The 15,992-nt window shown below is 41.2% G+C and overlaps 2 protein-coding genes across 9 annotated transcripts in view; both read right to left on the reverse strand.

The window, feature by feature from the left end:
• Window positions 1-117: 117 nt before the first annotated feature.
• Window positions 118-4,813, reverse strand: tatdn1 (TatD DNase domain containing 1). Of its 8 annotated transcripts, none has more exons than XM_048993535.1 (13): window positions 4,468-4,803; window positions 4,131-4,196; window positions 3,824-3,873; window positions 3,689-3,752; window positions 3,375-3,518; window positions 2,715-2,757; window positions 1,844-1,929; window positions 1,723-1,763; window positions 1,508-1,584; window positions 1,307-1,377; window positions 1,105-1,133; window positions 898-1,052; window positions 118-409 (listed from the first exon to the last, which is right to left on the reverse strand). In XM_048993535.1, exons 1-13 carry the CDS (start codon window positions 4,493-4,495, stop codon window positions 313-315), a joined length of 951 nt encoding a protein of 316 aa, XP_048849492.1. In that variant the 5' UTR covers window positions 4,496-4,803; the 3' UTR covers window positions 118-312. The 8 variants fall into 8 exon arrangements, with proteins under 8 accessions (XP_048849492.1, XP_048849491.1, XP_048849494.1 ...); XM_048993534.1 differs by lacking the exon at window positions 1,105-1,133 and adding an exon at window positions 1,209-1,237; XM_048993542.1 differs by lacking the exon at window positions 118-409 and adding an exon at window positions 1,209-1,237 and having other exon boundaries at window positions 930-1,052; window positions 1,105-1,156; window positions 4,468-4,812.
• Window positions 4,814-8,637: 3,824 nt separating this feature from the next.
• LOC125719313 (uncharacterized) overlaps window positions 8,638-15,992 on the reverse strand; it is a 29,963-nt gene continuing 22,608 nt past the window's right edge. Inside the window, exons 4-5 of the mRNA XM_048993972.1 lie at window positions 10,320-11,317; window positions 8,638-8,700 (exon numbers count right to left, since the gene is read on the reverse strand). Coding sequence (XP_048849929.1) covers window positions 8,638-8,700; window positions 10,320-11,317 — 1,061 coding nt within the window. The remainder of the gene's footprint in view (window positions 8,701-10,319; window positions 11,318-15,992) is intronic.

Consider the following 15,992-nt stretch of genomic DNA (forward strand, 5'->3'; position numbering starts at 1 on the left):
CAGTGCACCCAATTACAACCCAATTTATGGTCTCAGTTTGAACACTTTTAATATAAATGAACACCGTAGATTACCAGTTAACGAATCTGTATAATAACTGCAAGGCAAACCTTCTGGTGTATATCATGTTATGAAATATTTATTGCTGGCCTTAAGTATGATACAAAGGGACACCCTCCGCCATTGGCATATCGTTTGGGACAAGGAACCTGACATTCGATATACTTATGTTATTATAAAAGTCTCAGAATTGAGAGTATTTTAAATCATGTAATGGAAAAACAACACTTTGTTACAATAAATATATAAAAATCAATTGAAGAAAACTTTTGTTGTGTTGTTGAAAATAGTATTTGCCATTTCCAAAGGGTCCTCTTCTCTAGTAGCTGCCATGATCTCCAGTACCTGACTGAAAATAAAAAAAAAACACAGATAAAGGCCCTGTAATGAGAACCTAATATTTCTTTTTTGTATGAAAAGGGGATTCTGGCTCCAGGAAGTGAACTTTCAAAGTACATGTGAGCAGCAGCTGTTAGAAACCTTCCTATCCCCAGCTGGATTCCAATTCTTGTCATTCTTCATAGCTTTTGGCATCCTTCAGTTTTATGAGGTAGGTATTATCCTAAATCCTCCTGAAAATGACTATTACACCATATGATTTACTCTCATCTAATGGAGAAAATAATTACGTGGGAAAGTGTGATTCTGAGATGTCCCTCCAAACCCTACAATTTTTTTAATATGAGTGAATGTTTGCTCAAATCAGCGAAGGTGTACATGACGAGGCAAGTTTGTGTTTGGGTCATAATTGGCTGATACCAATAACAGGTAGCAAAACAGCAATGCAGAAAATGATTAGGGTTAGGGTCAGGCTGCAGGAAACCGGCGACGCCGTACATGATGTTACAGGGCTCGTTCCTGTCCTTCACACAGTACCCCGCCTCCCACTTCTTCTTGGTAGGAAAGGTGGTCTTGATGAACTTAGAGCCTGCATGTGTGTTCTTCACCCCACACCAAGGAGCATCTGTGAAAAACACAAGGATAGCTTTCAGGTCACGTGACTCTCCTAGTTCCTGCACAGCTGTCATAGTAAGCGGCTTTAAGGTCACGTGACTCTCCTGGTTCCTGCACAGCTGTCATAGTAAGCGGCTTTAAGGTCGCGTGACTCTCCTGGTTCCTGCACAGCTGTCATAGTAAGCAGCATTAAGGTCACGTGACTCTCCTGGTTCCTGCACAGCTGTCATAGTAAGCGGCTTTAAGGTCTGGCACTGGATGCTGGGATACTGGTCTGGACTGTTGAGCATACCTGTCTCAATCATCAACCTTTCAGTCGGGATGGATTTCATGGCTTCAAGATTTGCTTCTGTTTTTAAAGAGCTAAAATGAGTAACAACTGTTAATTACAGAATCACAACTAAACAAGTGCAGCAAACAATTAAGAAGTAATGGTAAAACAGTGAGAGCAAACAAACAGACGACCGTGGGTGTGACTGATCAGGCCCCATACCAGCCATTGATCCCAACGTACAGGTCCAGATCGACGATAGCAGCTGCGTCCTCTTTGCTCCCATCAAACGAATGCACCTATGACAGCAGACAGTTTTCACACATGACGTTTGAAACATCTGGCCTGGATCCTCTAGGCTAAGCACTGCATTCCAGCCCCAGTGAGACACTATCCTTCTACTTTTGAGAATCACATTTCAGCTGGCTGAGTCTTACCACCCCTCCGACACATCTGTCCCGGTTCCTCCGCATGATATCTGTGAGAGTACGACAAGAGGAGCATTAGCCGTCAGAGTCGCGGCAAGCTGAGGGCCCGATCTCCGCTGCGTGACGCTACCTAAGAACTCCTTGTGTGAGTTTCTGCAGTGGAGAAACATTGGCAGCTTAGCGTCTTCAGCCAGATCAAACTGCTTCTCAAAATATCTGCAAAAGACAAAATAAGGAAGCGGGAAATAAAACGCCAGGTTCCAGTGCATTATAAAATGAAAGAATAATTAAAGTAACTAAAGGCGCTGTCACTCTGGGTTATTGGTTGGAAGACAGACGGATGGATAAGTAAATTATGCTGTCACTAACAGAAAACCACATGCCCGTGACCAGAAGGCTGTCGGTTCGAATCCCGGGGCCAGCTGATGCTGCCATTGGGCCCCTAAAAAAGGCCCTTAACCCCCAGCTCCAGGGGTACTGCAGACTGACTGACCCTGTTGCTGTGACCCCCAAGACTTGCTATCTCTGTCTTTTCTCTATGGCAGTGGTTCTCAATCCAGTCCTAGCGCACCCCCAGACGGTCCATATTTTTGGTCTCTCCCAATTCCCTGGGAGTTGGGAAAGACCAAAGACATGGACCGTCTTGGGGTCTGTGAGGACTGGCTTGAGGAACACTGCTCTATGGGAAGGCAAAAGGAGGATTTCCCCATGGAGATGAATGAAGTATCACTATTCTATATTTGATTAATGATATCCCAAAAAACAGACAAAGTACTGGAACCAATCTGCCTCTAGAAAAGAGTGAAACGCTCATGCATGAGCAGGTGACACTCAGTGACACTGACGATCACAGTGAGTTTCATTTGTCTTCTGTGGAACTGGCTGCACCACACCCCGAATCCCAGCACACTTAAAACACAACATCAATATGGGCAGTATGAGGACTAACCCAGATCTGCATTTTGAACAATTTCATTAGGAAGCAATGATTGTCAACTCACATGAGCTGAGTCTCCTTTGGACAAAATTCCAGCCTGTCAAAATCTGAGTAGCAAAGGAGGGACAGGGTTAGACCATTCCAGTTTATCACCAGCACTGTTCGGAACTGAAAGCTGTACTATTTTGTAGTTATGCAGTATACTGTATAATATACTATTTCTTTGTCATTTAAATGCGCAAATTCACGCAGAATGAGTCAGTATAAAAATTTTCACAAAGCTGAAACCTTTAAAAGCTTTCTGTGCATAAGATAAATTTATGCAATATAGTTAATTTCTCTCCTGGTGGTAAATTCTCAGGACATTTAAATGAAATGTGTATTTTTAATGTTACTGGACACTGGACCTTTACATTATTTAACATGCTTGTAGTTAAATTATATATTCTTTTATAAATTATAATATCGTTTGCTTTTATTTCTGTAAAGCACTTTAAGTGACCTCTGTGTATCAAAATGTGCCATATTATAGTGCTCAGTTTGAAGACTGAGTGAAATTATGCAGATATATTCCTGTGAGATTAAGCACTGACGGAATTCAAGACTAAACGTGTCATTTTCACCCAGCGAGTACGTAAAGCTCAGCCCTTAAGCTGGGCTGCTCTCCTCCAGCTGCCGTCATGGCGGATTCACTAAGGGCTCTTTGGAGAGACCGTGACGTTACCAAGGCCACATTCCCCGATGGCCACCACCTTGCCCCTGTTGGTCACGGCCAGGTCTCTCAGCGCCGTCAGGTACTGGTCCGATCCGTTCTGCTCAAACTCGCTGCACCGTGTTGGGTGGCACCCCACCGTGGTAAAAAACTCATCTGACAAACCAGACAGATTCTTACAGCTCAACAAAATCCAAAACCACCAGTAGTCTTAAATCGAAGGTGACCTCAATGATGTAATTTTACAAAATGTAATTCATTTCCAAATAAAATCAATCACTAACAAATCAAACACTGGATAGTGCTGAGCAGGACACTGAATTTACCTCTACTTTCTGCCAGCTTCAAAGCTTCCCGACTGTCATCAAGGTTCCCGCCGGTGATCATTAACTGCAAAAACCAAAATATGTGATTTCTCTGTACAGAGAACACAGGGTCCAGTTAGCCGTAAGAATATTTACCTTCTTAACTCCAGCCTTGAAGGCTCTTTCAACAACCTGCATGAAATCATCTGCAAAACAGCACAACAAAGTGGAAGTGGACTGACGATAGGACACGTTGATTTGTTTTGAGTTTATTTCTTCTGATCTATTCGTGAAATTGGTATTTGCGCGCACCTCCCCCTCCAAAACACACACACACACACACACACACACACACACACACACACACACACACACACACACACACACACACACACACACACACACACATTATCAGTACCCACACCGTTATTACGCTAACGTCTTTATCAGGCTGGATGCTCACCTGGGTGTTTCTGAACTCCCCTGTAGATCCCTCGAAACATGGGATCTGTCAGGTTTATACCGATATCTGGGGAGAGAGATTGATACACAGACCTTTTAAACAATAATTACAGAGCTACATAATACACCAGGCTGAGCCCCCTCTGTGAACCTGGGGGAGATCACCGTGCACCTCGCTAATATATATGCCAACTAATGCAGTATGCTGTTAACATAATGCATTAACATAACGCGTTTGGAACATCCTGGCTAAATCAGCATCCTGTATAAAATGACCTCCGTGTCGCTGCAACGCACTAAGAACTGAAGAACCGGCATCACACTGTGTACATTCTTACCGATAAACTTAAAACCGGCCATTTCCATTCTGCACCTGGGAGTGGGAACCCCATATGCGTCCTTATTCCCATAATCCTCTAGCGGACCGTAAATCTTCGAGTAAAGGTGCACACATTAACTGCGCCATAGACGTAAATGTGTCTATGAGCTGCGCACCATCTGAGCAAGGGTTTCTCATAGGGGTCCATATAAATATGATAAATGAAGGAAAACAATATTTTTTCCCGTACACACTGATAATAAACAATGAGTTTGTAAATGTTTGTTGAATAAACACAACAAACATTTACAAAATCATAAACACCAATCATAAAGACCAAGCCTAATCTAATCTAGGACCAAACATGAACTCAAACTGGATTAACCCCAGACTAAACCTAAACTAATCCATGACCAGACAAAAAGTAAAATTGCACCAATGACATAACAAGAGCAGTGCTCATGTAAATTTGAAGCTCAGAACACAGACAGGACTAAAAAATACTAAAAATAACTAAATTGTAAACAAAAAGATTTATGAATACCACCAGAACTGACCTGCATTCCCCTGGAGGTTAGACGCTGTCTAAAAGACGATCTATATCAGCAGGAGCAGGGTTCGTGGCTAATTTAAATGAGACATGGAGCAGGCAGTGCGCAACGCTTTCATGCTGCTATTTTTTATGTACTGCAAGTGTGTGAGAATCTCTCATCAGGAAGGTAATACAGTGTAATATGTTATAAATACCTACTTAACTCCTGCTGTAATCAATACCGCGGGTGTGTTTTGAATCATGTAGGAGCGCGTGCCACTGCCAGAGCTTTTAGCCAATGACATGTCAGTAAGCAGCACGCATACACAATTACAATTCTCTTCTTGCCTAAGGCCTAAAACATTGACAGCTATTCCATAATACCTCCCCTCGGTCCTAACCCATCAGCTTGCCATCCACGAGTGCAGTTAACTGTAATCATGAAGCTGCTGATAACCAGAACAACGTAATATGTAACAATACCCTGTGACAATAGTGATTGCTAAACTCACCACCACTAAGTGGACTCACCACCCAGTGCAGAAATGGGAACATTAGCCTCGATAGCTGGCTAAGCTGTCTTCGGTCTAACTCAGGGCTTTTGAGTCTCACGCATAGACCATGAGACATACGCATTTCAACCAGTTGATACACCAGACTGAGATGTAAGGAATAACACCCACCAGGGTGTCCCGTTATACAGAATTACACTGCTCAACAAAGTTATTGTTTCTTGAACACTTTTGGGTGTTATAGATTTTTGGCTGCTGATCACGAAAGTTTCATTGAAATCTTCAGTTTTGTCATGTATTATTCTCATATTTGTGTCCAAAAATGTACATTTCTGTAAGAGACCTATCAACATTGTTTTGTACAGTCTGAGAATGGATTCAGGCCAGGTTGGAAACTGTTCTGTGGAACACTGGGACTCGAAAGACAATGTCGTTTGCTGTCCCGATGATATGGCAAGAACAGAAAGACCATGTGACGGACTGTTACTTCCGTTTTATTAATGTGTCTGGTTTCTCTGCCAAAAACAAGTAGTAAATTGAATACCCTGATCTGCCTTCAGTAATGAGACCCGGGCCACATGACGACAGTCTTCCAGTTCCGAAACCACCAGAGCAATGTACCTTATACGAGCCAGATGAAGAAACTGCAATGCAGGGAACTGGCAGGGACATCGATCTGGACCTTGAACCGTGCTGATCTGGTGATCCACATCTCATAACACAGTTAGAATTAAACAGTCTGCTCAGGGATTTGGGTCTGTCAAAAGCAAAAGCCAAACTGTTGGGTTCGAGACTGTTGGAATGGCGTTTGATGTCACCAGGTATGAATATTTCTGCTGACTACTGTTTAACACTGCAACGTGATGTACCTGACATTGAATACAGAAGAAAATCAAGAGCAAAACATTTCTAATTATGTTGAATTTAATAGTGTATGAGAAACATAAATGCGATTAAATACGTTATTGCTGGTAAAGAGTTAACTGTCTATTTCTCAGAGTTCCTAGGTGATGCAGCAAAACCAAAATTATATTTGTGCATACCCTCCAGGGTGTCTCAATCAGCAAAACTTTTCAAAAAAAATTGTTATGCAGTGTTTCCAGATGTGTAAGCCAGGGACAACGCATTATTATTTGTAGATTGACTATACAAATTTTCATTTTAGTTTTTCTCAAAAACCATATGCCCTGGAGGGGGCGGCATGGTGGTACAGTGGTTAGCACTGTTGCCTCACACCTCTGGGACCCAGGTTTGAGTCTCCGCCTGGGTCACATGTGTGTGGAGTTTGTATGTTCTCCCCATGTCGGCCTGGAGTTTCCTCCGGGTACTCCGGTTTCCTGGGTTGTTCCTTGCCTCTTGCCCTTTGCTTCCAGGATAGGCTCCAGACCCCCCCCCCCACAACCCAGTAGGATAAGCAGTTTGGGAAATGGATGTATGTGCTAAAAAGAAACTGAAGTCAGATTTGAATTCAGCAGCAAAAACCTCTTTAGGAACACCACTTTTTATTTCAGGAAAAGAAATGTTCAAATTTGTTGCCCAGTGTTATTGGACAATACGCAAGTATATGGAGTTTAGTTTTCCCCTGCGTTCATAACTGTCCCGATTTATACTGAGTTAATAGCCTGATTAATGCGGCAGGCAGGACTCTCAAGTCTCATGTGATGAGCGTGAGCCACACGTTTCGCCCCAATGTAATTTCGCTCCAAACATTTGATGAAATTTGAGCCTTGCTAGCTATTAATTAAGATTAACATTTATAGCTAATGTTGAGCATATATAGAAGCACAATTACAATATTTACTATATTAATGACAGTAAATGCATTAAATATATATATATATATATATATATATATATATTATTTTTTAACTGTTATTTTATCAATCATTAATCCATTCAATCACTTAAAGCCAATTGCACTGGGATAGTTTATTAACTGGACCAAAAGAAAATATAGTAATAGATAAATCATGACAGGTAACAAAAGTCACACCAGGTTTACTCCGGATCCCCAGCACCCTAAAGATTCCACACAATCTTATATTCTTGATACATCATCATATCATGGTAGGAAACTGTTAACCCATCATATCCACATGTTCATAATGTTTTAACCACTTAGTAAGAGACAAAGCCAGATGTCTACCTGGACAGAGCGGAAATCCACCTCAGATAAGAAATTCATGTTTATAGACATAAGTAATCATGTCAACTGGCAGAAAGAGGCTGTTTCCAGCCTTTTCTCAGACTCCATTCAGTCAAAATCTTAGCGAAACTCAAGGGTTTAGAACCATAAACTAAGATCAAAGGAAGAACAGAGCAGCATAAAAGGTTGTTATGAGCTTTAACACACATCTGATCTAAGCACAGGAAGCATGACAGGCCAATTATACCTAATGCTTAATCACAAAGGGAGCCTGTTTGCTAAATTCTCAAATTAGAACTGAAAAGGTTCAGATTCTTAATAAAAACATACATGATTCCACATCCCCCCAAATACAGAAACGAAAAACCAGCTAATCAAAAAGCCTCTAAATGTCAGTCTGGGAAAAAGTCAAGTTACTCTCCAGTTCTGAGTAAACTAGCTGCAAATGGACATCTGCTTACCATCTAGTTCTCAGTATTGTTTAAAGTTTGTACCACATTCTCCTTTCTTACCCCACAAACACATATCAACCAAAATTTTAATGATGAATGCCACAGGTCTATGCTTCTAAACCAGTAACAAAAGGTGGAATCAACAAAAAGGGGAATTCAACCAGTACACATTCTGATACTCTTGCCATAATCTGAAGTTTGAGAGCTTTAAGGTTACTTTTAGCCATCCAAACAGTCTCTGTATTTGTGGTCTTCTTGGCTCTTGCCTGACAGAATTCAGGTATGATTTGTGGTCAGGGATGAGGGTACAACACTCAGGTCCCATCACAGCATACGTACCCCTTTGTGCTGCTAGTAGAATGTTCTGGTGTTGCTTGGTCTCGGTGATGTGGCTACAGCAGTCTCGCCCCCACCCAGAGGACAGTGGGCTGGGGAAGCTGTAGCTGTGACGAAGGTTAGGGATGACATGTCCCACGTAACACGACCAGATCAGAAATCTTAAAATCAGAGTAGCATGTATCTGTAACCTTTCATGGTAATGATGGGGTCAGGGGTCAGTGTGTGTTATGGTGCCCTCACTATCCATGTACGTGACTGTGACATAGGGGGACTGGGAGGTGAGACGCACATGGGTTTATAGGGAGTGTAGTGTAATCTTCTCCACCAGTGCTCATCCCAGGCAAAAAACACACGTCATGGTGGCAAATAGCAGGATCACTAAAGCGTTTGTCCCCAGGTGTGGGACTGGGTGAGGACTCAGGGGCTCTGATGAAACTCCCACTTCATAGCAGTGTTTGTCACTACAGCCACCTGCTGAGGACCTTCTCATTCCTGATGGAGCTCATTCTTTCTTTTAAACACTCTGACATGTACAAAATGTCCTGGGGACGTTTATGTGTCTCAGACCTGTGAAGATAAGATTTTAAGAGTTCGGAACAAGAGTTCTGCTCTGTCCAATGCAGAAGGAAAACAGTTCTTCATTTAACTTCTGGACCTGCAGTTTTTGCAGTTAAGGATGGTGAATAATCAGTGTTCACAGATCTGCCCATATTTATCTCATGCAGACATGATCCTGTGGTCCTTGTCTCATAGACATGAGAGTTGAAGGAAAGGCATCATGCTGTGTCAGTCCTGTTTCAGCACAAATTTTCCACCTCATGATCTTTAGTCCTGTTGTATCTCTCCATCGTATGTTAAAGGTGATGCAGATACTATTTGCTTTACCAGGCTTTGCTCAGTTCTTTCAACACCCATCAAGTAAAGTGGAGTCCTCAATTACTAGACAGTTTCTATAGGATCTCAAATCTAAAACTCAAATTTTAGATTTAACAGTTTAACAAGTTTGCATCTTTAAGAATGTTGCTGGCATTCAGGCATTTAATTATGTTTACTATCAAATCTGATATTCTGAGAAAATAAAACAAAACAGGTCAAAGTAACAGAGATATGAGTCCCTTGAAACTATTTGTCAACATAATCTAAAACCTTTAGATTTCTATGAATGGTATGAAATACCGTATTCTTACAATCAATATGAATTAAGAAATCCGAAGTCTAAATAAAAAGAAATTATTTGAAAATGTAATAATTTTAATATGATATAAAATATGATATATACATAAAATCTTAATTTCTAATCCCTTTCTCATCTCAGCTCAGTGGGAAATGTCAGTGAAGTGGCCACAGTCATTCACAGCTTCTCTTTTCAGGAAGACTTTTCTAAATTGTGGGTAATATATTGAAAAAATCCTGCTCTTCCCCCTCTATGTTGTGTGCCTTCATAATCAATTTACATATGTTTTCTAGTTTCTGAACGTTGTTGCTCTGATTAGTTTCACGCAGCTTTTCAATCAGGAAGTTAATATTCTGCAGGATGGACAATGACTCTGGCCTCAGGGCTATTTCATGTAGTCTAATGATATGGTCATATGATTTCAAAATAAACTTCTGCTTTTTACATTCTATTCCGCTTAATTCCTCTTGAAGCCTTTTCAGCTGACCTTCAAACCTCCTGCATGATTCTTCATATTTCTCTTTCAGCTCCTTAAATGTCCTTGTCACCTTTCTGACTGACGGCACATACCTCATTTTTTCTCTGACATGATCAGAGAGGCTGCATTTCCCAGGACATGATATGCAGTCTGAGTAGGCAGTTACTGTGCACCAGAAAATCTTATCATGGAGAATACTGCATGGATAGTGGCAAGTGAACTGACATTTTTTACAGACAGTTGCATAGCTATCTGATTCAACTTTGTCTGCAAAACTTTGTTTCACAACATATTCAAAGTTTTTCTTTTCCTGTATTTCCTCTTTGTTCTTCTCCAAGGCCTCCTGGGTTTGCCTGATCTCATTCTGCTTATGTTCAGCCTTTACAATCTGATCCTGAAGACTCTTCACGCAGCGCTCCAGCTTCTCATGTTCCAACAGAACTTTATGCGTCATCACCAAGCTTCTTGTTTCCAGAGCGTTCAGGTACTTGAAAAAATCTCCCATGGTCTTCTTCCTTTTGTCCCAGGCATTTTCCAAATAGTCGGGTGAGGTGTCCACGTCATCCTCTTCCTCAGGAGTGTTATCAAATCGAAAGTGAACTAGATTATCCTTTTCATCTCTACACCATGAGAAACCAAATTTATCAATAGCTGCAAGGGCAGCAGGTTTGCCCCCCCCTGAGAATGTGATGACCGGAATTATATTCTTCTTTATGTCTTTCCCAAATAAAGAGAGAACAGCATCGAAAATACAGCGTTGGTGTGGGGTAAGGCGGTACTGTGATGCCTTCACAACTAAGCAGACTGCATCAAGCTGGTGAACTCCGTCTTCACACTGGATCAAATAACACAGAGTTTCTGCAATTTTCTTGGCTTTACTCTCTCCATTTATGTCACCATAACCAGGAGTATCAATGATTCTGAGGGAGAATGGCACTCGGATATCTTCATACCCAAAGATCTCGTAAACATTCACTTCTGAAGTCTGAGATTCAGTCTGGTCCCTCACTTTCTCCTTGACGATCTCATAGCGGATCTTGTCACTCCATTCTGTTCCCAGGATGTAGTTTGTCATCGCATTGATGAGGGTGCTCTTCCCTATTCCCGTCTCTCCCAACAGAACTATTGTTTTCATCATTTTTCGTGGATTCTTTACTCCAAACGTCCATCTTCTAATATTTCCTTGCTCGTCTATTTCCTGTTTACTTGTATTGAGGAGACGCCTCTCTGGGGGACCTTCAGTCATCAGTGTACTACCTTCATGTAGTAATAACATTTTTAATAACTTAACTTTTAATAACTTTATTTTTGCCATTGAAACCTTCAAGGATGAGCCCCCTCCTCTGTAACAAAGAAATATAACTTGGTAATTAAATCTGACTGACATCTATACTTTTCTTTAAATGCACTATGCTGACAGGAAGGCATAAATATTCACAAAAATATTCACATAATTGTACAAATTTAATGCGATTAAGTAAAATAATAAAGGCAGATATTGTATCACTTCTCTACTCACATGTTGAAAAAGCACAATACTTACTGATTTTGGTTGTCAAAACAAGCCATGATTTCCTAACTTGACTCCCCTGTGTCTTCCAGAGTTAGCAAACACCAAGTTGGTGGCAGCTTGAATGAGGAAAAGGATTAAATATTAGGGATTATGTAAAGCCATTTCATATGTCCTCCACATCCTCCACTTATAACTGCTCCAAATTTCTGAATTAATCACCAGATATGTTGATTTCATTACTCTTCATTTAATACCTCTGAGAACTATAAATAATATCAGTATCAATATCAATAATATCATGCCTTTGGTTATGTAGCTGAAAAAGTGCACTACACCCACCAAACTCTAACATTTAATTTAATTTTAGAGCTGAATATAAAAAACATATCCATTTATACTACAGAAGCCTACCTTCAATTTATTGATTTTGAAACCAAAATAGCTCTCGTAAATACGGTATACCAATGTTTGAGCTACTTCGGGTTTTACAAACTACTTTCAAACCGAAACGCTTCTGCACTTGGCTAATTAGTTCAGTTCCTGTGATTTGTTTGTGGTTTGTTTCCTTGTTTGAAAGACTCATCCAGCTGTTTCACATTAACATTAGTGACACATGCATGATTATAGGAGACTGACCAATCAGCACACAGCAAGAACTCAGTGCTTAAGTGAAATCCAGGTCCTCTGAATTGAACTGATGTTTACAAATCCTGTCCTAACTCAGTGTCCTCTGTGCCATGGATTCCTGATCACCCTAGGTGTCGTGAACGTAAATCGAATATTAACAGTAATAAAGCTATATGGATCTTCATAATCGATTTCCATCGCCCCGAAGTATTTTGCCGAGTTGTATAACGACCGGTGTTCTGTCGAGTTGAGCTACTTTTTCGAGTTAGGCTAACGCTAACCACCCCCCAAACCCCTAAAACCTAACCCCAATCCCCAAACGGTGGAACTGCACATGCGCAGAAAGGCTCGATAGCACGTCTCGATAGGTAGCTCAACTGGTCAGAACACCTGTGTGAAAGTAAAACTCATCTGTTACTAGGCAAATAATATTTCTGCAGGTTATTTCAGAGAATGAAAAAGCACTCACGCTGATTTCTTTACTCTTTTTTTCATTTAATTACAGTTTCAGTTGCACGATGTCTGGAAAGTAATTTTCCAGACAGCTGCAGCTATTTCCCGCGAGAAATTAGTTATTTAAATAATTTATTTTTATTAATGTGGCAAATAGATATATTATGTTCTGTCAATTGCCCTTTTTAGTAAGAAATCTCTCTTTCATTTTTGGCACGTTACTTGTTAAAATTTCCAGGAAAAGCATTGGGCTTCAATTGGCTTTTCTCTTGTCAGTATTCAAAGGTTACGTTAACACGAAATATAAAACCTGTAATGTAATGTATGTTTAGTTAGTTCTTAAATACACATATCTGTATAGAATTCCTGCATGTTGACCTGTAATAAATGTGTTCTATGAAACCACACGTGAACTCACTTTTCTGCAGGACTTCCTTCTTCCGTAAGGTGACACTACTTGGCTGAACTCGCCTTGAATGTCTCCCGAAAGCTGAAAGGGTCTGATTTAAGTCCTCAGTAACTGGGAGTGGCCCAGGGACCCATTGGTTTCACTTTCAATATAAAGCTTCTTTTCAACTTTTTAATTTTAATGTAGGACGATTGGAGTGAAGCGAGGTGCATGTCTCTCTCAGGGTGGAAGTTTTAAAAAGCGTTGGCACTGAAGCTTAGTCTTTCCTCACGCTGCTTGTTTTGGGAGTTTGAATTCCACCATTGCGCGTATGGTGTTCGTATATACTCTGCTCCAAAAAATTAAAGGAACACTTTGAAAACACATCAGATCTCAATGGGAAAAAAATATGTAGGATATCTATACTGACGCAGACTGGGTAATGTGTTAGGAACGAAACTGTCCTGCTCTGAGCAGGGAAGCAAGCAAAGGGAATACACGGGATTTATTCAGGGGTAACACTAAGGAAACACACAGTGGCGTCAATGACCGGACTAGGGAATTGCTCACAGAAACGCACTTAAATACACAGGACTAATTAGACAAGTAGAAACAGCTGATAACATGGGGATTCCAGGAGGCAAACGAGGGGGCGTGGCACACAGGAGGCTCAGGGCGACCGGGACAGGACAGAAATTATGCCACATTGTTCGATGGAAATGAAAATTATTAACCTACAGACGGCTGAATTCAAAGACACCCCGAAAATCAAAGTGGAAAAATGATGCGGCAGGCATTCACACCAGTGGCCTGCTGGAGGTCTTTTTGTAGGGCTCTGCCAGTTCTCATCCTGTTCCTCCTTGCACAAAGGAGTAGATACCGGTCCTGCTGATGGGTTAAGGACCTTCTACGGCCCTGTCCAGCTCTCCTAGAGTAACTGACGGTCTCCTGGAATCTCCTCCATGCCCTTGAGACTGTACTGGGAGACACAGCAAACCTACTGGCAATGGCACGTATTGATGCGCCATCCTGGAGGAGTTGGACTACCTGTGCAACCTCTGTAGGGTCCAGGTATCGCCTCATGCTACCAGTAGTGACACTGACCATCGCCAAATGCAAAACTAGAGAAAAAACAGTCAGCAAACATGAGGAGAGAAAAATGTCAGTGGCCTCCACTTGTTAAACCATTCCTGTTTTGTAGGTCGTCTCATTGTTGCCCCTCTAGTTCACCTGTTGTTAATTTCATTAACACCAAAGCAGCTGCAACTGATTAACAACCCCCTCTGCCACTTAACTGACCAGATCAGTATCCCAGAAGCTTAATTGAATTGATGCTATACTTAAAGTGTTCCTTTAATTTTTTGAGCAGTGTATATACAGTACAGCGCTCTCCACTATTACCGGCACCCTTTATAACCCCATGAATGTTTAGAAAAAACTCCACTGTTTGCTGAAGTGCCTTCATCTTGCACGGGAAAAAATTAGAAAAATGACTTTTAATTGAAACAAGTTTATTCAAAGAAACAAAATCCCTTATCAAGAAATAAAAATTCTTCACAAAAACACATGGTAAGAGGGTGGTATTGAGTGCGCACCCCAATACTGATATTTATGTTTTCTACATTAAAAAAAATCTCCACAGTCGGGGTTTTAAAAGGTGAGGTGGTTTTACTCCGATGTTCGCACTGGCTTCACTTCTTCTGTATTGAACCCTAATAGTGAAAATGAATATCATCTCCAGATAATGCTTTTCATTATGTAATATAAATAATTTTATCAGCTTGCTGGAAAATGTCTTGGATGAACACGTTTACGTCAAAGCATCTGGATGCTTCTGCAATCAGTTATGGCCAAACTGTGACGCTGAATCTAAACAGCAAACTGGAATATCTGAAGATGGCATACTCCTTTCTACCACCAGGGGTCAATAGAGAAGACAAATGAGGTTTTTAGTTATATGATCGCTTATGTCACGAAGCCATGCAGTATGTACGTTATTATTTGTCACAGATTTTTTTAGCTATATTTGGGTCTTGGTAGAAGTTGTCGACCCAGGGGGGGGGGTCAACCAACAAATTTCCTGAAATCAGTATGTCTAAGGTGGGATGTCTGGCGGTAAAGGAGAAAGTTCCGATTCTTGATAAAAAAATTACATGATTCCACGTCCCCCAACTACAGAAACGAAAAACCTAACAACCAGGTGGTAGAATTAAAACAAAAAAAGCCTCCAAGTGTCAGTCTGGAAAAAAGTGAAGTTACTCTCCAGTTCTGTGTAAACTAGCTGCAAATGGACATCTGCTTACCATCTAGTTCTCAGTATTGTTTAAGGTTTGTACCACATTCTCCTTTCTTATCCCACAAACACATATGAACCAGCATGTTATTGATGAATGTCACAGGTCTATTTATGCTTCTAAACCAGTAACAAAAGGTGGAATCAACAAAAAGGGGAATTCAACCATAACCTGAAATCGAGCCATAACCTGAAATCTGAGAGCCTTAAGGTTACTTTCAGTCATCCAAACAAAGTCACTGTGTTTGCGGTCTTCTTCTCAGTTCAGATGTCATTTGTGTGGTCAGGGATGAGGGTACAGCACTCAGGCCCCATCATAGCATACGTGCCCCTCTGTGCTGCTAGCAGAATGTTCTGGTCTTGCTTGGTCTCGGTGATGTGGCGACAGCAGCCTCATCCCCACCCAGAGGACAGTGGGCTGGGGAAGCTGTAGCTGTGATGAAGGTTAGGGATGACATGTCCCACGTAACAAGACCAGATCAGAAATCTTAAAATCAGAGTAGCATGTATCTGTAACCTTTCATGGTAATGATGGGGTCAGGGGTCAGTGTGTGTTATGGTGCCCTCACTATCCATGTACGTGACTGTGACATAGGGGGACTGGGAGGTGAGACGCACATGGGTTTATAGGGAGTGT

This window comes from Brienomyrus brachyistius, chromosome 23 (assembly GCF_023856365.1).
Source record: "Brienomyrus brachyistius isolate T26 chromosome 23, BBRACH_0.4, whole genome shotgun sequence".
Taxonomy (NCBI): Eukaryota; Metazoa; Chordata; class Actinopteri; order Osteoglossiformes; family Mormyridae; genus Brienomyrus; species Brienomyrus brachyistius.

Excerpts from the sequence above, each read along its gene's own strand:
- tatdn1 (XM_048993535.1), bottom strand. The coding sequence starts at position 4,495 with ATGGAAATGGCCGGTTTTAAGTTTATCG. Across the intron at positions 4,197-4,467 it reads GGCCGGTTTTAAGTTTATCG|ATATCGGTATAAACCTGACA; the intron begins GTAAGAATGTAC and ends CTCTCTCCCCAG. Across the intron at positions 1,930-2,714 it reads CCAAAGGAGACTCAGCTCAT|ATATTTTGAGAAGCAGTTTG; the intron begins GTGAGTTGACAA and ends TGTCTTTTGCAG.